The 23,714-nt window shown below is 33.1% G+C and overlaps 1 protein-coding gene across 1 annotated transcript; it reads left to right on the forward strand.

The window, feature by feature from the left end:
* The first annotated feature begins 8,701 nt into the window (after nt 1-8,701).
* Nucleotides 8,702-13,448, forward strand: LOC113741113 (probable serine/threonine-protein kinase PBL18). Its single transcript, XM_027268594.2, has 6 exons — nt 8,702-8,781; nt 10,574-10,971; nt 11,091-11,226; nt 11,373-11,509; nt 11,923-12,046; nt 12,706-13,448. The coding sequence occupies exons 1-6, from the start codon at nt 8,730-8,732 to the stop codon at nt 13,206-13,208; spliced, it is 1,350 nt and encodes a 449-aa protein (XP_027124395.2). The 5' UTR covers nt 8,702-8,729; the 3' UTR covers nt 13,209-13,448.
* Nucleotides 13,449-23,714: the final 10,266 nt, after the last annotated feature.

A 23,714-nucleotide genomic window follows, 5' to 3' on the forward strand; every position in this document is an offset into this window, starting at 1 on the left:
TTGGATATCCCAATGAGTTCTTGAAGTATCATGAGTTAGGAGTAAAAAAGGCTTTGAATGATGGTTTCAAATTTGTAGGCAGTATATAACATACGGCTAAAAATACTATGTAAACCTAATTATATAGACTATGTGCTTCAAGTAATTGTGCGTATTCCATTATTGTTGTATCTTCTTAAAAAGCACAAAAATTTAAAGCACGTTGGTCTACAAAGCTGTCTATTCATGTATTTTTGTAGCAATTGTTGTGCATTGCCGCCCAGTATAATATTATTGGTCATACCAAGTTTTTTTTTCCTGTGTTTGAGTTTCACTCGACTTGAATGGTTGCACCAAATTATGCGTGCAATATATTGTTATTGGCTGCTATAATAATAATAATAATAATAATAATAATAATAATAATAATAATAATAATAAGATACTGTTCGTTTGGAAGAAAAGTGAAGGAAAATAACTTTCATGTTCATTTGCCAAGAAAAGGGAAGAAAAGTGAAGGAAAATAACTTTCATGCAAGTTTTGAACTTTTGTTTGTTAGGAAACTTATGGGACCCGCCACATAAAATTTTCCTGCAAAATTTTTACTGCTGAAATTGAAAGGAAAATGACTAGCGGAAAAGTTTGACTAATTAGATATCTTTTGCAACTCCTTTCTTTCAGAATACTCCATCAATAGGAAAAACTCCTTTCTTATATGAACACCCTCTATGTAGAGAAACCAGGAAAATACTCTACCAACTCCCGAAGAGAAAATCTTAACTTGGGGCGCACCCAAAGGAACAAGGTATAAAATCCAAACAACACAACCACTGCCAGAAATACGATTTAACTATTTAACTAATAAAAGACTCCTAAACCTTCTAATCAGAATAGAATATGAAATAATAAAGTAACCGTTAAAGCTACATTTTTGTTCTTGAGCAGATCAATGGATAGAGACGATGAGTTCGTGAACCCCGGGCTCTTCATTCCGTATCATGAATGGTCCATAAAATCTCCTCAAATTAAAGAACTCTTTTGACCACTCAACAGTGTCAAAATTGGGACTGGTTATCTTGCCCAATAAAAGTTGGTTAAGATTGGACCAGAAGGTCCAGGACAGTAAATCTTCTCTGAATAGTTCGTCATATTCATAGCACCTGTAATTTGTCCAAAGAAAAAAAATGGTATGATAGACTTTTAATGCCTGAAAGTATTGCTTGATTTGTTATTTGGTCTTCCATATAATTGACCACAAATCTCTAGCCATCAATATTACCAATTGACTACTTTCCCCTGCTATCCCTAATTGGTTAAATCTAAGGAGTCGTTTGGTGAAAATTCATCAATTACAATCACTGTGATTTTAATTCACTAGTTAATAGCAATGGACTGTTGTTATGGTTCAGGTATGATTTTTTTTTCCCTTTTCCTCACTCTTTTTCTTCTATTTTTTCACCACTCTCTGTTTCTTCTAGTACTTTTTATTTTTTATTTTTAATTAACATATGAGATACATGGATAACTAAATATTACTGAAAAATAGTTAATAACAAAACCTATAGAGTGGACTCAATATATATTAACTCACTCCGATTGACCTTAACCAAACTATAAGCATCACAATCATTAACTTTCAAACTAATTCCTCAGTATGAAATCCACTTACCAGACACCGCCTAAGTTTATGCTGTTTAAATTGCTATATATAATTAGTTCTATAGTAATTATGGATCTTATAGAGGAATTTTTTAAGTTGATGTGGTCAATCAGTAAACTACAATTTTAAGTGCTTGTATTAAGACCCTGTTTGATAACTCAATTCAGCACTTAAATTTAATGGATTTAGATTTTAACATATTCAGGCCTTTTGATAACTAAAAATTGAAATCTGAATTAATTAAGTGGCACTGAATTTTCTAGGTAAAAATTATTCCCAAAATTAAGTAATAAACTATTCACTTGTCACTAAATGTAATATGCACTTAAATATATTATATTTAATATTTAACAATCCAATAACTTAATAGATTCAAACTTCAGATTTCAGATTTCAAGTTTCAGTTTTCAGTTTTATCAAACGCACCCTTATAACTAGAGGTGTCAAAATGGGTGAGTTGGGCGGGTTTGGATTGGGTAAAATGGGAAATGGGTATAAGTGAGTCAATCCATTTATACCCATTTAATTAGATAGGTATAAATGGGTAAGTCAAAAAATGAATTGGATAACCCAATTACCGATTTATAACCCATTTATTTTAACTTTTTGTAAAGGGAAAATCGTTCAAAACGTCCATCACATTTTGTAAAATGACTTTTTTCGTTCCTCACTTTTAAAAGTGTACTTTTACGTCCCTTACAAATTCACATTAGTCAAATTTGGTCTCTATTTAGGTTTCCGACTAGTTTTTTGTCGGAATCCACCACGTACCTTGCACATGATCATTTTTTAAGGGCAAAATTGTTAAATCAAAATTTACATTATCCGATCCATAGTCCCTTACATTTTACAAAATGAATTTTTTTGTCCCTCACATTTCACCAAAATAAATTGTTTTGTTCTTCACATTTCACAAAATAATTTTTTTGCATCCCTCATATTTTATAAAATAAATTTTTTCATCCCTCATTGATCATGTGTATGAATAATTTTTTTTAAACTCATGTATATATCTATTTGATCTTACCTAAATAATACGAATAGCATGTAATATATCTCTATTTGATTTTGCTTGAACGTACTGTTCAGGTGAAATTAAAATAGATATATACAGTGATTTAAAAAAAATTTAGTTTTTCACTCATGTTCATTTCCTTTTACTTGAAAATTGAAAACAAAAAAACATTTAATCCTAAAAATTATCAAGTATTTATATCGAATTAAATTTGGACAGAAAAAAGAAACAAAAGAAAAGTATAACAAAAAGAAATAAGTGATTGACACACATTCAAATTTTAAGATAATCACAAGGCAAGAAATTCAACTGTTGGTCTTAAAGGTGGTGCGTAAAAATTTCAGATTTAAATTGCAATTTGTTAGCATGACTATAGAATTCGACTTAGAACCGATCTAGATGGTCTTTTTACCCAACTTAATAAATGAATTATTATCAAAATAGAAAAGACTACAAATATTGAATAGATTCACATGGTGAAATCAAATATATATATATATGAATTTAAAATAAAATTGTTAAATTTAAACCCATGTATATATCTATTAAATAGCATATGTACAACTACAATTAGTCTATTTAGGTAAAATCTAATAGAGATATATTACATGCTATTCGTACTATTCAGGTGAGATCAAATAGATATATACATGAATTTTAAAAAAAATATTTTTACACATGGTCAATGAGGGAGGAAAAAATTCATTTTGTGAAATGTGAGGGATGAAAATTTTATTTTGTGAAATGTAAATGATGAAACAAATCATTTTATGAAATGTAAGGGATTATAGATGGATTATGTAAATTTTGATTTGACAATTTTGCCCCTAAAAATGATCACATGCAAGGCATGTGATAAATTCTGATCAAAAACTAGTCGAAAACATAGGTAAGAACCAAATTTGACCAATATGAATTTATAAGGGACGTAAGAGTACACTTTTAAAACTGAGGGACAAAAAAAGTTATTTTATAAAATATGAGGGACGTTTTGAACGATTTTTCCTTTTGTAAACTCATTTAAATTCATTTTTGCAAACTAAGTTATCAATTTATATCGCTCTTTGTACCCCTTATTAGTTTTAAATATTTATTTATAATGCTCAATAAGCCTAATTACAAATTTTTTTCCATTTATACTCTATGTCGCAAAATTACATATTATTTAATAATTGAATAATAAGAATATCAAATTTTGAACTAAGTACAATAAAAGTTAATATAAAAACTTAATCCAAAAATTTTGAACCCCTAATATTTTTTTCATATATAAATTTAAAATTTCATTTTAGAAAGATAAGAAAAGAGGCTAAAACTTATCATAAATTGGTAATGCTAAAAATTGAGTAAGTTAACAAACTAAGAGAAAATAAAATAGTAAGATAAAACCAACAAATAATAATAATAATAATAAAACAAAAGTAGTTAACATCATGACAAAATGAAAAATCTGAAAAAAAAAATGGGTGGGAGGAAGAGAATTCTAAATGGATTGGGTATTATTAGGTAACCCATTTATATCCATATACAAAAATTTAAGATATCCATACCCATCTATTCATGAGCGGATATGGATAAATTTAGTTAAGTGGATTAGTTTGCCACCTATACTTATAACTTAAGTGTGTCAAAGTTATACTTTCAAGAAGATGCAATGCAGTTACTATGATGTACTGGTAGAGTAACAAGTCTAAACTCTCAACATATTTCCAAAATAGTAAAATGTGGAAAGAAAAGCAACCGTTTTCCGTTAGCTACATATACAGCTACATCTTTGACTAGGAAGTAAACCCTTTTTCCTTAATTCGATTTCTGCCAAGGAAATATTCTCATCCTACGTAAACACAAAGTGGGAAAACTTGATTTATCTATGCCGCAATGTTCGTTCAAGGTAGCTTCAATTCGTTGACTAGATTCAAGTATGCCTTTCTAGCAAAGCGATAATTTTCTTGCCAGAGCAATTTTTATCCAAATACCAATATTACCCTCAATTGGTCAATCTCATATATTCCAATTAATTTTGATGGAACTTATTATCCACTAATTACCTTTTATCTTCCTCTATCTCATTAAACCAATGATTTTTTTAGCTCTCTCTCTCACTTCCCCTCCTAATACTCCTTCCCATCTCTTTGCATCTTTTTTATTTTACAATTTCTTTTCATTTTTTTGAGACCTTTGCAGTATGTGATTCAAAAAATTTTTTTTGCAACCAGTACATTATTATAGATTTTTATCAATTTGTTTCCATCTCCTTCCAGGTCCTAAGTGCTTTTTATTATAAGTGCTTTACCTGTTCTTGGGCGGTTTCATCATTTTTAGTTGAACCTTAAACCTTCATGGTGCAATGGCTACTTTAGTGAACAAAATCATATTTGTTGGCAAGAGAAAAGGGGGTATTAAGCCATATCAAATCCTCCATACCAAGAGTTTTTTTTTTTTTTTGCATATTATAAAATCAGAACCTCGATGTCTAATTTTTTTTAATTCTTATGTTTTATTAAAAACTCTGGGAAAACTGTGTGATTAATATTGTGATGTCATTGGAACTCAATCCTATGGTATACCTCACAGGGTTATTTCTTTGAATTTTCTTGTTCATTGTGCCCATGTACAGTTAATCTCCTTACGCACTTTACAATCGTTTCCCCTTTTTACTGTATTATATAAATCTTGACTTCAACATATGTCCATATTTTCTAATAACTAGATTAAAGTAATTTAAAATTGCATTACTTTCTATATCCGAAGGAAAAGTGTGTCTACAATTTTTTGATTATTTTCACTTTAGATTGTTAGTTATTTGTGTTAAATCATGCTGTATTTGTGAAAAATAACTTTTAAGTACAACTTTGAAAAGAAAAAATAAGAGCACTTTAAAGAAAAAAATTACAAAATAAGAAAAAATTATGGTAAAAAACTCAAAACCAAATTAGTGAGTTATGGAAATAATAAGTAAACAAATTAAAGAAGAAGAAGGAGAAGGCAAACCAGTCAATTAATTAGAAAGAGAAGAAGAATCAATTAGTTAGAGAGAAGAATATCGTCAAATAGTGGTGAGGTCGAGCAGTGCTTCACACTTTCTAAGGGGAGTATACAATTCAAGCATTGTTACCGACAAGCCAATAAGGTGGCAGATATTCTGGCCAATGTCGGGTGTACCCTATCTGAGTCAATCTGTCTCTATGAACATCTAAGTAGCCTGCCAGGGATAGCCAGGGGCGAATATCGTTTGGATAAATTGGCTTACCCATCTATTCGAAGACGTCGCATTAAGTAAGTTTCTTATATTGGGCTTGTATGGATGAGGTCAGGTTTATGCCCCCCTCAGGAACTGATTTAAAGTAATAAAATTGGGACTGGCATCCCAACCCCAGCTCTGGGGGTTGCAAAAAAAAAAAAAAAGGAGAGAAGAAAGAGAATACTTAGTGGATAATGAGCCCCAACGAAATTAATGAGAATATATGAAGTTGACCAATTAAGGGTAATATTTTGATATTTGGATAAAAATTACTCTGATAAGAAGATTATTGCTTTGGCAGTATGGCCAGCTATGCCTTTCTAATAAAGAGGTTCCTTGCACACATAAAAATTGTTGAAATCTATATGTAAGGTTCTTCAAGCAATGCATTTAAAAGGAATTGATACCAAATATATTGTGAAATTCATTTCCAAATATAGGACATTCAATTAATCTGAATTTGTCAATGTGAGAAACGGATCCTTATCGCTAGTTACTTCCATTTGGAATCGTTGGTCAAACAAAGTGTAATAATTGTTAATATGTATATATATATATAGTAGATTAAGTGAAATTTAATCCAAACGTGTTAATGGATATTCATTTGAAAGTCTCTTCTACTAAAACCGAGTGTCTTGCGCACATAACAGTTGTTGAAATCTTTATATAAGATTCTTCAAGCAATGCATTTAAGAGGAATTGATTTCAAATATATATTTGTGAAATTCATTTCCAAGTATAGGATATTCAATTAATGTGGATTTGTTATTGTGAACCCATTTGGTATCATTGGTCAAACGTTTTATCCCTACTTATTTGTAGGGTGTTCAGTTGAACTCCTTTCTTGAATTCATCTTAATCAGGAGATGCCAAACCTTACTTGATACTTCACTTTACTCCAAGAATTACTTTGAACCTTGATTAAGTCTTTCGATGTAATTAACATTCCGAGGAACAAACTTGGAATAGCAAAGGAAACTGCTATCAATAATCAATTTTTTTTTTCACATAGGAAAGTAGGAAAAAAGAAAGTGACTTTTTAAGAGGGAGCTAACAACACGAAGTCAACATATCTTTAGCAAAGCCATGAATAGCAACCTATAAAAGTACGATGTGTCTGACGGGTGCCCGTAAGACACTCATTGAAATATATTTTAAGCGTTATATTTTTGAAAATATAAGATTAATTAGAGAAAGTAAATAAATATAAGAGAGGGTGTGCAAGATTAAATAGAAAAAATATATAAATGAAAAAGATGATAATAATTGCTTGTTTATATATATATATATATATATATATGGTAAGTTAAGTAATTATTAGGCTAGAACACCGGTTAGAAAAACCCAGAAAATTATACCGCAAAAAAAATGTGGACTTGGAACAAATGTTTTAGATATTGAAATGAAGATTATTTTTAAGATAACGTTGATATATTTTAAGCTTGTATAATTAGAATACCTGGTGATGTCTTAGAATCACGTTTAACGGCATTGTATGAAATTAATTTTTTGAAGTGATGTAAAATTATATTAAAAAAATTTCACAGGGTTGTCTTACATAGATAATATTTTACCATAATTAAAAATAAACTTCTATAAATGGATTTGTAGTGCTATATTTAAATAAAACTCATAAAAATGTGGCACCAAATTAATTACATTTCTTTAGGATACCACATCACAATATGATGATACCGACGCGTCTTTAGTTGGACCAGTGGTAAAAAGCTCGACTAATCTGTATTATGAGGTAAACTGGTCAATTACTCTTGCGTCCTTTTGATATAAAAAAAAAAAATATTTTTCAAAAATTGTAGATAATTCAGTTGCAAAAAAAAAAAAAAAAAGTACTTAGCCCATTTTTGAAATTGATTTTCTCTATGTGAATTACATTAAAAATTTGCACATAAATGTATAACAATATTGATGAAGATGTACATTACTTTCCTCCAAAAAAAAAAAAAATTTCGTAGAATATGGAGCAAAGTCTTGGAGCTTAAATATACTCGAGCCCACATAGCAAAAAGAGTGGAACCAAACCAATGATTATGTGCCTATTAGCTAATTATAATGAGAATTAGCCAATTATTAGTACAAGGAAAATATGAAGATGATAAACACCGAACTCTCGACTACTAATTTTTTAAATTTATAATTATTCTATAATAATTATCCCATATTCTATAATAATTATCCCATCTTTTTATCGCTATCTATTTTTTCAGTATTTCCACCTCTGAAGATACATTTCCTGATTTTTAAAAATTTCAAAGGATATAAATAACGTTGAAAGGAGTTTTGTATACAGCTCTAAATTCAACAACAAATTCAGCTATAATCTAAAAATGTCTTTGGACAAATATACCCTCCAATTCGCAAACTCCATGGCTCACATCTCCCCTTCGGAAAAAGGGTATAACAGTCCAAGAATTCCAAAAGATACCCAAAATTCGCCAAGTATTTCCAGCATACATCCACCTATGGAGGGGCAAAATGGTAATCACAACCTGACGGCATCGACAGAACACGTCTCACGACAGTTATGGCTATGTTGTTATATTCTTCTTAACGTAGCCTATAAATTCTCTGCCACCATTTCTCAGATTTTGCCTAGTCTCTTCTTCATCATCTTCTTCATCTTCTATATTCTTATCCTATAATTTTACACTGAAAAGATGAAGAAAAGCAGCAATGGCCAAAATCAAGAAATTGATGCATTTTTATCTGTATCAATTTTGTAAGAGTATTTGACAACATGGGCAACTGCTTTGTTAGGCCAAAACTTAAGAAAGTTGAACATGTTATGAATCCTTACGCTTCTAATTCCAAACTTATGCAACCTCCTAACAACGTTGTCCTTCCCCCTAGAGGATTCTCTGCCCCAGGTAACTTATTTTATTTGAATTCATTTTTTGTTTCTAAATTTTTCCTAATGATTGCATGCATGCAATTACTGGCGTTATTTTGTATCAATTCCTACCTGAGAATTTGGGTTCTTATTTATGGATTGAAAGTTGAAAATAGGTGTCTTTTCATCGATCAACCCTTAAAATTTTCATTGTATGGCTAGTGTTTACATCGTTTTCCCCGTATGGAAATTCATCTGAATTCTAAAGTTGGAGCTGTTCGTTGGGAGAAAGTGCTAAATGGAGCAATTTCTTGGGTTTTTGGTAGTATTTCTTTGGTTGGGCCATGTTGAAGAAGGCTTTACTCAGTATGCTTTTGCACGCCACAAACAATGTAGCATTGGTTTTTATGTCTCTGTGTACCATGATTGATGATCAAGTTGTTAAAGCTTACTTTTGGAATTTTCTTGCTATTGATCTATATTCGTAAATTGATTCCTTTCTTTCAAGCTTTTTTTTTTTTTTTTGTGTGAGATGTTTATTTCAAGGAATCAATTCAACTTCTATTGAATGACTTTAAATAGGACTGTTTTTTCAAAACACTTCCAAGCAAGAGTTGTTTAGAATTCTCAATGCAGAGTGAAGGAGTTTGATTTCTTCTATAAAGAGTATAATTAGGCAATTATATGCCTCGAATAGTACACATAAGATTGATACATTCTGGTAAAAATGGAGTTTTCTGCAGTTGTTTGAGATGACTTCTTGTTAGATTGTGATATAAATTTGGAGTATGTTTCAAAATTAACGCAAACGTCCTTAATTAGCAGCATTAATTTGAAAGGATTACCAGGAAGACCACCTCTTTGGTGTGCCAATATGGTTTTGCTAGGACGATCTAAGGTTTATGAAGAGGTTAAGGCATCATCATAAAACACCTTTAGGGACCAGTATCATGATGAAAAACTTTGAGATTTTTGCAATTTACCCTTCTTAAAGACACCATCGGTTTGAACCTTGATGAACGCTGTCTTCATTTTCTTCGTTTCATAGTCAAGGAGTACAAGTGAATTCCTAGCAGTTATCAACTCTTCAATGAAATTGGTAAACTTAAACTATCAGATTCTAATTAGTCAAACAAGATCTTGAGGCAAAGAGTTACTAAATAGATTCAAAGTGAATTCTAAAAGATACTTTCATCTCGATGCCAGTTTAGCTGAGCGGCTTGGATGAAAATTGTTGTCTTATAAGTGCCATTTCATAGATTTCAGTTCTTACTTATGTAGCCACAAGCAAGGAGAAATAAACCATAACAGAAAACTAGGTAAATAACTTTAGCTATCTAGTACACCTCCCACCAATGTACGAAGAAGTGGTGGAAAGATTGGTATTGGGGGAAAAATAGTTTATTCATGGAACTACTACATTGCCCTTGACGACAACTAAAGTTATGCATTTCTTCCTTTTCCTCTTTTTCCTCAAAAACTTGTTGTAATGTGTATGCAATTGTATTTTGCGAAGTTCAAGAAGAATTATGAGTAAATGTTTCACACTTTGAGTAGCATTTTATGGACTGAATCTTCAAATTGCTTATGCTTCCTTCCCTCTTTTGGCATATGCTACAGATTAATTTTTAAGAACTTTGTCCTGATACGGATCTTATAGATCGTATACCATATAATAATGAAGAATCAAGCCAAAGAATTGCTCAGTTAGAAATTTTGGGATCAACCATTGGACCATGGAGTCGATCTTTACCATGTTTACATAGTAATCTTATCTCTTCTGCTTAATTATCATCTTTACCCTTTTTTTTTGTCTTTTCTTGCTTCAGGTATTGCATTTCCTGACCAACGTAGTCATCCTTTACCTATGCCAACTCCAGCAGCGCAAACTTCAACAGATAAGAAGAGAAGTGGAGTTTTACCAAATCCGCCAACTCTAGCACCTCAAACTTCAACAGAGAAGAAGAGAAGTGTAGTTTTACCAAATCTGCCAACTGAGAGTCAAATTTTGGCATCTCCCGGTCTAAAATCATTTTTGTATACTGAACTTTGTAAGGCCACTCAAGACTTCTGTCCCGAAAATCTCGTGGGTGAAGGTGGCTTCGGTTGTGTTTACAAAGGATGGCTCGCAGAAGATACCCTTAATGCTGCAACACCTGGTTTAGGCATGGCTGTTGCAGTAAAGAAGCTTACACCCCAGGGGTTTCAAGGCCACAAGGAGTGGTTGGTACGTATCTTGTACAAATTTCTCCTTTTGAGTTTTTGACTGATAACACATAGTTCCCTCCTTCGGCTATGAAGTTTCTTTTCTGTTTCTGTTTCTCACGCTGATGTCTGGTTGAGCAGTCTGAAGTAAATCATCTTGGCCGACTTCATCACGCTAATCTAGTCAAGCTTATTGGGTTCTGCTTGAAAGGCGAAAACAGGCTACTAGTGTATGAGTACATGCCCAAACATAGCCTGGAAAATCATTTATTCAAAAGTAAGGAATTTTAGTTTCAAGAAAATTTGCTTGGCTACTATCATATTGTATGCAACACTAAGCACATGTAGAACTATATTTATCTTTCCAGGGTTTGCTATGGTACATTCATTTCAGTCCAGCTAAAAAATCATCTTGATTTGCAGGGTGCAGACAACCTCTCTCGTGGGAAACAAGGGTGAAGATTGCTGTAGGTGCTGCTCGGGGCCTCTATTTTTTGCATAATTCTGAACCGCCAATCATATATCGTGATTTCAAAGCTTCTAATATTCTATTAGATTCGGTATGCTAGGTTTTACTTTCCTTCTTTTGGGTGCATAGATGTTTCATTTCAGGAAATCAGCCAGAGATTTTGATTAAACATGAGCTGTATTTACTAGAGCAAAGTCTTTTCAGTATTTTTTACAATTTCCTGTTGCATCTGTCCACTTACCTGGATAACAATGTCTTACCCCTCAATAATAACGCTAAAAGAACAGGCTGGTCAAAATATGCCTAAGATGAGATAGACAGAAACAGGACTATCTGGATGACCTCAAATGGTTGGGACTGATATAGTTCAGACTTAAATCAAGACCCTCTAACAGCTTTACATTTGTAGGACCTTAAATCTTCGATCATGTATATTTTTTATTCACCGGCAGTTAAGCTGATAGTGTTTGACAAACTAGTCACAGCTCCTATCCATCTATACAGGAATTTAATGCAAAGCTTTCAGATTTTGGCTTGGCGAAACATGGTCCAACAGGAGATCAGACGCATGTTACTACGAGAGTCATGGGAACTGAAGGTTATGCTGCTCCAGAATATCTTAGAACAGGTTAATCTTCTACCCTTCTGATTATATATATATTTTTTGTGTCCTGCTTCACAAGGAACGCCTGTAAATTTACCCAAGATGTGACAAAAGAATTTTGAGCTTGAAACTCGAAAAGTTGCTGTCTTTGTGCTCAGCTGATTGATTATTGTGTATCAAGCGAGCAGGCCTCTAAGCGAACATTAACTTCTTGTGATATTGAATTTTTGGTTTCACCACTTTGATGATGTATCCTTTTCATAGAGCTATAATACTTTTGGTCCATTTTTTGTGACTGTTGCCTTATCTCAAGTTTGGCTTTGCTGACACATGTTGCCCATAAAAATCATACTGCGCAGGATTATTTTATGTTTCTTTTGATTTGATTATATCACTTGGACCGTTTGGCCCCAATGAAGTTCTACTTTCCAGTTTTAAATGTATTGACAGAGTTTGCTAAAATTCTGTGCACATATGGGTTTAGGATATAACAGAAGCAAGTAATACACTATGGTCGTTTATTGCATCAGATTGCTCCATCCTGTCAATTGAATTCCACTTTATAGTACCAGTTACTCCTGTCTAGATGCAACTTTGGCTGAGAAAATAAGGTTCTGATCCTTCAGTTGGTTCACCTTGTTAGGAATTCTCATGTTGTTACTTTCTTTTTGTTACCTTAACAGGCCGATTGAATGTCAAATGCGATGTTTACAGCTTTGGAGTGGTACTTTTTGAGCTGCTGACGGGTCGAATTGCTGTTGATTATAGAAGAGCTAAAGAGGAGCAGAATTTGGTTAAATGGGTAAGGCCTCACCTGCGTGACAAACGTACAATAGCCAGGATCATGGACAGCAGGTTAGAGGGTCAGTATCCCAGGAAAGGAGCTTATGTTGCTGCTACTATTGCATTATATTGTGTGAATCCGGAGCACAAATATCGGCCGCCTATGGCAGAAGTCTTAGAGTATTTGGAACACCTCCAATCACCAAAGTTTCAGAAGTTACCCACTTCGTCAGATTCAATGCAACAAATGCAGTCAAGTTCAATATCCAGAACTCCGCCGCCTGCACTTCACCTTTCACCTCCAAATTGGTCACCTGTTAATCGATCACCACGTGGATCTTGTAGACCACTTCCTCTAAAATCCCCACACCACTCTCGATTTTCAACTTACCTGGAATCATGACGAACAATTGAATGGAAGCAAATTTTGCTTATGATGTTAATTGTGATCCAAAGTCCAACTGTGAATAAAGCTCCATGTGGGAAAAATATTTGTTTCATCTTTACAATTTTGATACAGGTAATAGCCTTCTTTGGAAATACAAAGCATAGAAAAGCAAAAAAGATGGAGTGAGAACCTTTTTCCTTAGTTCCTTTGTTTCTTTTCTATAGTTATTAAAATCAGTATCAGCATCATTTTCCATCCCGTCTCATAGTCTGCAATGGACACAATCTCCTCAATCTTTACATAGAAATGCATGTCGTCAAGCTTTAAGTGCGTGGACTGGACTGTTTGATTCTATCCACTTGTGGAGATGGTTTTGTACAGTGGTTTAGGCGGAATTTGGCTCTTGTTTCTCTTTAGACATGGTACTGATCACCAGCATATTCGAAGTCATTATTATGTATGCTACCTTGTATTCAGGGAAAGTAGGAAATGCTAATGATCTCTACTTCTATACATCTTTAGTGCTGGGAGAGGATTACGAGGACCAGGTGTTCACAGTTTGCAGGTGAATATGTTGATGTAATTGAGGTGACAAACACTTCGCGTTATGAAACAGCCTATCGATCATTGCAGGGTAAACAACTTCTCGATGATTGCTGAAGTAATGTTCACGACCTGGATTTGACTTATATTTGACCTGGATCTCAGTATGATTGGGAATTGTGCTCTTACCTTGGAAGGGAAGACAAATAAGTTGAACGAAGGAAAAAGTTGAGTTATTTGCCCGTGTATTGTCTGCTTGATTGCTCTTTGCAGCAGCAAGCTAGATCAAAGCACTGCTATGGTGCTGTGTAAAGTTCAGACCATTGAGAGCCCTTCTCTGTATCCATGAGGAGATGTAACATGCTTTCCCACAGTTTTGTAATGGCTCTACGAGGAAGTTACATCTCAATGTTTTGAAAATCGAACAGGATTGGCCAGTTCAACCAGTTAGACCGTGAACTGACCATGCCTCCAACCCGATTCAATAAAAAATCAAAAAATTAATTGAACGGATCAATCTCGGTCAAGAACTAGTTGAATCAGTAAAAGATGATAAAACCTAGGTGGTTCAACCTGTTTTTATTAAGTTTTTATTTTTTAAAATAAATATTTTAATTTTATTCAAAATTTTTAATACTAAAATAAATAAAAAATTATTAAACCTTTTGAACCAGTCGAATCGATCAAACTGCAAATCAAAAAAATTTTCGATTCACTCTCCGGTCCGAATTTAAAAACATTGAGTTAGAAATGGTAAAAATTGTAGATATGTAAAGTAGCTTCTCAAAGAAAGGAAGATTGAGATATTACTCAATCATTCATTAGACCATGGAGATAGGGAACCACATAAGCTTCAGCGGAACTTCCATCTGTCAACAACTTCGTAAGTTAACATTTATTCCACTAGCAACAAGTGGAGCTTAAAAGAAAAACAAACTTTTGATTTGACAATATTCAGCTGATGTGACAAATGACTATTGAAAGTAGACTAAAGCACAGCAGTAAGGATTAGGGGCGGGAACGGTCATCAGATGGACCGTCCTCGAGTGGTCTCCTCACAAGTGGCAACGAAATGTAAGAAATGATCCACGTTAGGAAGCCTTCAGCAGGGACAAAAAATGATGTTGTTTGATTTAGTGAAAAGGTAAACAAAAAAATAGAAGAAATGCTGACCGTAACAGACTCGTTACGAAACGTCAGCATCGAGAATTAGCAAAATCCTGCTCAAAATGAATCGTTGAAAATGAAAAGACCCAATTACACTCCCTCGAAAACGAAGCAGTTGCCGAAATCCACATCTGCCAAAAAATAGGGCAAGATACAAGAGGAGAAAATAACAGAGAAAAATAGAAGATTGGCAACATACGTGCGACATTGCGAAAAGATGTAGAACTGCGGCATTATTGAAGAAAAATCACAGCAAGGATAAGCAAGAAGTGGTGGCAGAAGAACAAATTTTTTGTGATTAAGGTTTATTTAAAGAAGAAGAAAGGTGAACCCAAATTACAAAGTAGAAGATCGTGGGATCCGGAGTAGTGATCGAGCACAAAGCAGTCAGGTAAAATATGAGAAAGTCTTAGGTGATATAGTAATGTGCATAGTTTGACAAAAAAGTGGAAGGACTTTACTTGTGGATGTTTTTTGTGTACACTATGATGATTGCATAGAGGGATGCTACGTGAACACGATTTTGTGTATAGTAATTGATAAGTGCAGCGTCAAAAGAGTATTATGTGTTAGTCTTTGAGCGTCGAAATAGGAGAGTGGAAAATCTTGCGGCATAACTGCTTGAGAAAATGTGTGCATGGTAGGTGGAAAAAATGGGTGTAGGTTGTAATTACTATGTGCTAAGTAGATCGTACAACGTGTTGAGGGTATCATACACTGCGAAACCAAATAGTCAGAAGATCATTCAGTGAAGGACGGCTCACACAGCACGTTGGATGAGTATTATCTTATGTGAATAAAAAGTGACATGGAAAAAAAATGTTACAGTGTGTTAAGGTGTAAAACATTAACATAACAAAGTCAAAACATGGTATATGTAATACATAGTATAAGAAAAAAGACTAGAAAATAACAAAAGTTAGGGGCGAAGGACATATTATATTGTATTGTGAAAGTGCTACCTCCTGTATGTGACCTGAGTCCCATTTGAAAAATAGGACCATAAAAGATGAAATGGATTGCATGGAATTTGAAGATAGGAGAGTTGGCAATAATATAAATACGTTAGGCAGAATAACAGACTGTTGTGCGTGTCATTCTCAGCGTGCAAAAAATGTTACAAGTTTCGTTAGTTTATGGGCAACAAAACAATGTTGGATAGGTCTTACATGTAGTGGATGACTAGGTACATAACAGAAATAGAATAGAAATGTTAGTGTGAAATTGGTATGTTGTATTTGAAATTTCATTGGTGTATGTGTGTTGTATTAGTTCATGTGCATGAACACAATGTTGGATAAGTCTTACATGTTGTGGATTAACAGGTACAGAGAAGAAATAGAGTAGAAATGTTAGTGTGAAATTGGTGTGTCGTATTTGAGACTTCATTGATGTATGTTTATTATATTAGTTCGTGCGCATGAATATAATGTTGGATAAGTATTACATGTTGTGGATTAATACGTATAGAGAAGAAACAGAATAGCAATATTAGTGTGAAATTGGTATGTCGTATTTGGGATTTCGTTGGTGTATGTTTATTGTATTCGTTCGTATGCATAAACACAATGTTGGATAACTCTTACATACTATGGATTAATAGGTACATGACAGAAACAGAATAGAAATATAAGTTTAAAATTGGTATGTCGTATTTGGGATTTCATTGGTGTATGTTTATTGTATTAGTTCGTGTGCATGAACATAGTTTTGGATAAGTCTTACATGTTGTGGATTAACATGTACAGAGAAGAAATAGAGTAGAAATGTTATTGTACTCAAATTAGTAGGTCATATTTACTACTACATTAGCGTATGTTTATTGTATTAGTTGCATAAAGATATTGTTTATTTTATCAAAACTAAGAGGTAGGAGAGCAGAATGCAATTGAAAAATGTTAGTTAGAATAAAAAGTTGTCCATCTGCTTGTTGAAAGATAGAACAAAATATCGGTCACTTCTCTTAGTTAGTCGTTGTATAGAATGTGTTACTTAGATTTGGAAGTAGTATATCATGCGTAACTGTATTTTGTACTGTATTATGGAGGTAAAATCTTAAAAATTGAGAAGTAGAAAATTTGTAATAAATTTTTGTAACAAATGATTGTAGATGGCACAAAAGAGATCAAGAAAATCACCTAAGAAAATGAGCAGAGAAGAAGAAGGGGGAATACGCTGTGAAAGGGAAAGCTAGACACCATCAAAGGCATTGAACAAGTAAGTGGGTAGTATCTTTGCCTAAGCATGGCCAATAGGAAGTGACATACATAAATTTGATTACAATGTTAATGAGCAGACGCAGGATGGCACGGATAAGAATCGGAAGACGGAACAAGAGTTTAGGTAAAAATGAAGAAATAGAGGTAGCGGGAACTAATGAAATCAGACAACCAGTTCCACCGTTGAATCCGTGGATGAAGTTCAGGTAATGTTGATGTTAATTAAAAATAATAATCATGACTAAAACGCACAGTTAATGGGTTTATGTTTAACATGTGTAGGAAGGAGTATCAAAGCACTGTTCTAGTGAAAGGCATTAAGATAACAGAGGTATGCATGAAAACCTAAATAAAGCATTAATCAACAAAATTGTAACCTGATAAAAATAAAAAACACAATTAGAAAATGTTGAGTTGCATATAACATGATTCATGATTATATGCATTCAATACAGTATAATAAAATGACCAAAGTAGCATATGATAAGCTGAGCGAGAAAGATGTACAGAAACGAAAAGAGAACTATCGGAAAGAGAAAGAAGAGTACAAGAGAGAAATGGCGCGGTTTGGAAAGGTTATATTGCCAAAAAAGCGGATGAAGGTAAACACGAAGCATGGCTGGTGAAATAAGTTGTTTTGTGATATTCTGTGTATGGCTAACTAGTTTTTTTTGTTGAACTTGATTATAGAATCAGAAGTACACCATTCATTGTTCATCAAATCAGATGTTTTAGTTAACATCAAACATCAATGAAACAAAAAAACAGCAAATTAGAGATATAGGTTTTGAAGGGCTGCTGGAAATAAAGTGTCGCTCTATTCCGAATGGCATAGAAACCTGGTTGGTTGACAATTTTAATCCGACACTAAGTAGCTTTCAGTTACATAGAGATGGTGTGCTACCCTTAATAGCAAAAGACATCAGTTTAATCCTTGAAATCCTGAATGACGGCCTTTTACCAGTTGAAGATGCTCATAGCAGTGAGGGTAGAGATTCTGGGTCAAGTCGCCGAACATACAAATGGAAAGAGCTGCCAAAGGAGTTAGTATCCATGAGCGGTGGGATACTAACTCCGTTGGCAGCTCTTTCCATTTGTATGTTCAGTGACTTAGTTCAGAATCTCCACATTCACTACTATCAGCATCTTCAACTGATAAAGGCTATCATTCTGGATTCCAAGAATTAAACTGATGTCTTTCGCTGTTAAAGGTAGCACACCATCTCTATGTAGCTGAAAGCTATTTAGTGTCGAATCAAAATTGTCGACTAGCTAAGTTCCTATGCCATTCGGAATGGAGCGACACTTTATTTTCAGCAGCCCTCCAAACCTCATATTTCTGATCTGCTGTTTTTTTGTTTCATCGATGTTCGATGCTAACCAAAACATCTAATTTGGTGAACATCGAATGGTGTACTTCTGATTTTATAATCAAATTCAAAAAAAAAGAAAACTAGTTAACCATACACAGAATATCACAAAACAACCCATTTCAGCAGTCATGCTTTGTGTTTACCTTTATCCACTTTTTTGGCAGTATAGCCTTTCCAAATCGTGTCATTTCTCTCTTGTACTCCTCTTTCTCTTTTCAATAGTTCTCTTTTCGCTTCTGTTTATCTTTCTCGCTTAACTTATCATATGCTGCTTTGGCCATTTTATTATACTGTATTGGATGCATATAATTGTGATTCACGTTATATGCAACTAAGCATTTTCTAATTATGTTTTTATTTTTATCGGGCCACAACTTTGTTGATTAATACTTTATTTAGCTTTTCATGCATATCTCTGTTATCTTAACGCCTTTTGGTGGAACGGTGCTTTGATACTCCTTCCTACACATGTTAAACATAAACCCATTAACTGTGCGTTTTAGTCATGATTATTATTTTTAATTAACATCAACATTACCTGAACTTCATCCACGGATTCAACGGTGGAACTGGTTGTCTGATTTCATTTGTTCCCGCTGCCTCTTTTTCTTCATTTTCACCTAAACTCTTGTTCCGTCTTCCGATTCTTATCCGTGCTATCCTGCCTCTGCTCATTGACATTGTAATCAAATTTATGTATGTCACCTCCTACTGGCCATATTTAGACAAAGATACTGCCCACTTACTTGTTCAATATCTTTGATGGTGTCTAGCCTTCCCTTTCACAGCGTATTCCCCCTTCTTCTCTGCTCGTTTTTTTAAGTAATTTTCTTGATCTCTTTCGTGCCATCTACAATCATTAGTTACAAAAATTTATTACAAATTTTCTGCTTCTCAATTTCTAAAATTTTACCTCTATAATACAGTATAAAGTACAGCTACGCATGATATACTACTTCCAAATCTAAGTAACACATTCTCTACAACGACTAAATAAGAAAAAGTACCGATATTTTGTTCTATTTTTCAACAAGCAAATGGACAACTTTTTATTCTAATTAACATGTTTCAATTGCATTCTGCTCTCCTACCTCTTACCTTTGATATAATAAACGACATCTTTATGCAGCTAATACAATAAACATACACTACTGTAGTTGTAAATATGACATATCAATCTGGGTACAATAACATTTCTACTCTGTTTCTTCTCTGTACCTGTTAATCCACAATATGTAAGACTTATCCAACATTGTGTTCATGCGCACGAACTAATACAATAAACATACACCAATAAAGTCTCAAATACGACATACCAATTTCAACCTAACATTTCTATTATGTTTCTGTCCTGTATATGTTAATCTACAATATGTAAGAGTTATCCAACATTATGTTTATGTACACGAACGAATACAATAAACATACACCAACGAAATCTCAAATACGACATACCAATTTCACACTAACATTTCTATTCTGTTTCTTCTCTGTACGTATTAATCGACAACATGTAATACTTATCCAATATTATGTTCATGAGCACGAACTAATACAATAAACATACACCAATGAAGTCCCAAATACGACACACCAATTTCACACTAACATTTCTATTCTGTTTCTTCTCTGTACCTGTTAATCCACAACATGTAAGACTTATCCAATATTGTGTTCATGCACATGAACTAATACAACACACATATATCAATGAAGTTCCAAATACAACATATCAATTTCACACTAACATTTCTATTCTATTTTTGTAATGTACCTATTCATCCACTACATGTAAGACCTATCCAACATTGTTTTGTTGCCCATAAACTAATGAAACTTGTAACATTTTTTGCACGCTGAGTATGACACACACAACAGTCTGTTATTCTGCCTAACATATTTATATTACTGCCAACTCTCCTATCATCAAATTTCATGCAATCCATTTCATCTTTTATGGTCCTATTTTTCAAATGGGACTCAGGTCACATACAAGAGGTAGCACTTTCACAATACAATATAATATGTCCTTCGCCCCTAGCTTTTGTTATTTTCTAGTCTTTTTTCTTATACTATGTATTACATATACCATGTTTTGACTTTGTTATGTTAATGTTTTACACCTTAACACAATGTAACATTTTTTCTCCATGTCACTTTTTATTCACATAAGATAATACTCATCCAACGTGCTGTGTGTGCCGTCCTTCGTTGAATGATCTTCTGATTATTTGGTTTCGTAGTGTATGATACCCTCAACATGTCGTACGATCTATTTAGCACATAGTAATTACAATCTACACCCATTTTTTCCACCTACGAACTTCCAAACTCATGCACACATTTTCTCAAGCAGTTGTGCCGCAAGATTTCCCACTCCAGTTTCGACGCTCAAGGACTAGCACGTAATACTCCTTTGACGCTGCACTTATCAATTACTATACACAAAATCATATTCACGTAACATCCCTCTATGCAATCATCATAGTGTACACCAAAAACATCCACAAGTAAAGTCCTTCTACTTTTTTGTCAAACTACGCACATTACTATATCACTCTAGGCTTACTCATGTTTTACCTGACTGCTTTGTGCCCGATCATTACTCCAGATCCCACGATCTTCCACTTTGTAACTTGGGTTCACCTTTCTTCTTCTTTTAGTAAACCCTAATCACAAAAAAATTGTTCTTCTGCCACCACTTCTTGCTTCTCCTTGCTGTGATTTTCCTTCAACAATACCACAGTTCCACAGCTTTTCGCAATGTCACACGTATGTTGCCAATCTCCTATTTTTCTCTGTTATTTTCTCCTCTCGTATCTTGCGCTATTTTTTGGCAGATGTGGATTTCGGCAACTGCTTCGTTTTGGAGGAAGTGTAATTGGGTCTTTTCATTTTCAACTATTCATTTTGTGCGGGACTTTGCTAATTCTCGGTGCTGACGTTCCGTAATAGGTCCATTACGATCAGCACTTCTTCTATTTTTTTTTACCTTCTCACTAAATCAAATGGCGTCGTTTTTTGCCCCTGCTGAAGGCTTCCTGACGTAGATCATTTCTCATCTTTCGTTGCTGCTTGTGAGGAGACAGCTCGAGAACGGTCCATCTGATAACCGTTCCCGCCCCTAATCCCAGCACTAAGGAACCTACAACTTTAAGCGTCCAATTCAATGAAAAATATATAAAATTGAAACTGCGCACTTTCAATTTGAATAAGGATAAGGGTAAATGTGCATCACATTTTCAAGATCTTCATTTGCTTCTACAAGGTAAACTTATAAAATTTGAGTTTTTTGGTGAGTATCATGCTAACAAAAATGCTTTTAGTTGCTTTTATGAAGTTTTGCTTAGGGTTAAATGTCGAAAACCTCCATGAATTATAGTATGAGTTGCACTTTGTACCCTGAACTATTTTAATGAGCGCTTTACACCATTGGTCAACTAAACAATGATGAAAAAAATAAGTCTAGCCAAGTAATTGATTAAGTGACCGATTTATCCTCCATTAAAAGTTTAAGTGACAAAAATACTCTTTTAGCAAGAAAAATTTTCACTTTAGAAAGACTAATTTTAGCTTCATATTAAAAGTTTAATTGAAAATATTTACATAAAGGGGACAAAATATGAAAAAAATTTGAAGAACTACTGTTACAATTTCTAAAATCTCATCATCTTGGTTAGCACATCATAATGCCATATCTTCACGTAATAGCAAAAATTACTTGAAATCTTACAAGAATTTAAATGAAGTATACCCAAAAAAGATTATATGAATTTAGCACAATTATATCAGCAAAGGTTCAATACTACACCCAGATTAGAACTGGGAAACAAAATAATGCACCTAGAAATTAAAAAAATTAAATTAGTTTTATGCATATGAAAAGAAATTAAAGGTACAGTTCAAAGTTAGAGAAATAATTGTCATTCAAAATGACCTCCTCCCCTTCTCCCTCAATATATTGATTTTTATATGTTTCGGTAGTCGAATGTTGAGAAATTAAGAATTGAAAGGTTTCCCTTCTTTTGCTTGTATCATAAATACATTTTCCAATTTACCCTTTTATATTTCCAACCATCTTTTTATCTCACATATATCACATCACAAAAAGTGTTACAGTAATTATTCCAAATAATTACTTAGAATAATGCTCTATCCAAACAAAGCCTTTGTTTTCCTTCATTTCTTTCTTGAGCCGGTCCGTTTGTTTGTTTATAAATATTCAGCTGTCAAACTATTTATCCTGTGAGTCATTTTCCTAAATTGCCAGTTAAACTTTTAATGGAGGATAAGTTGGTTATTTCACTAATTAAATAAATGGAGTTAATTAATTTTTCTGTCAATTTTTAGATGACTAATAGGGTAAAATGACTATTAAAATAGATTATAGTGTGAAGCGCAATTCTTATAATAGTTAGTAGGGATTTTTTTGCATTTAACCCTTAATAAAATGTCAATTTCAATGTAAAACAACCAAATTGCCAACACCTCATTATTGCATTTTATCAATGTAATGAAGAACCGTAAATAATGAAAAATTTTGAATATATCTTTAATAATAGGTCTGAAATAGGAATTGGAGTACAACATGACATGTCATCTTTCTTATTTTTTATTTTTAAGAAATCATATTTCATATTTTTGGTAAATTAATACTTCAATTTCTATATTTTTTTTGATAAATATCTACTACTTTTTTTGGACATACTACTCCTTATTTCTTTTTGTTTTCTTCGATAAAAATATCTACTATGTTTCTTAAACCTATATGAACTATATTGAGGACATTTATTTTCTACACATACAAAAAGTTATTTTGTCATTAGAACATTTTATCAAGTCAAGTGATACCAAAACCTTACGAGAATTCCTAATTGTAGTATATGGTAATTTAGTTTAGGCCCAACCCAAACCGTTATTATTCAAGTTCACTTTTTTTTTCCTTTTCTTTTCTTTTTCCTCTGAAGAAAATTTAAATAATATATAAAAGATTAAATGCAGAAAATTTCTGTGAACTATTACGCTAGTTGTACCATACACCCTAAATTATTTTATTAGGCACTTTACACTCTTGGTCAACTAAAAAATAATAAGACAATTAACTGCATCCAAATAAATTGATGAAATGACCAATTTATCCTCTATTAAAAGCTTACAAATATCAAAAATACCTTTTTTGGTGGAAAAATATTGCCACTTTAAATGGATTAATTTTCATT

The sequence above is a fragment of the Coffea arabica genome, chromosome 4e, assembly GCF_036785885.1.
Source record: "Coffea arabica cultivar ET-39 chromosome 4e, Coffea Arabica ET-39 HiFi, whole genome shotgun sequence".
Lineage (NCBI taxonomy): Eukaryota > Viridiplantae > Streptophyta > Magnoliopsida > Gentianales > Rubiaceae > Coffea > Coffea arabica.

Bases quoted from the DNA above. Each gene is read 5' to 3' on its own strand.
- LOC113741113 (XM_027268594.2), top strand. From the start codon at position 8,730: ATGCAACCTCCTAACAACGTTGTCCTTCCCCCTAGAGGATTCTCTGCC. The intron at 10,972-11,090 runs GTACGTATCTTG...CTGGTTGAGCAG, and splicing joins AAGGCCACAAGGAGTGGTTG to TCTGAAGTAAATCATCTTGG. The intron at 12,047-12,705 runs GTTAATCTTCTA...TTACCTTAACAG, and splicing joins TCCAGAATATCTTAGAACAG to GCCGATTGAATGTCAAATGC.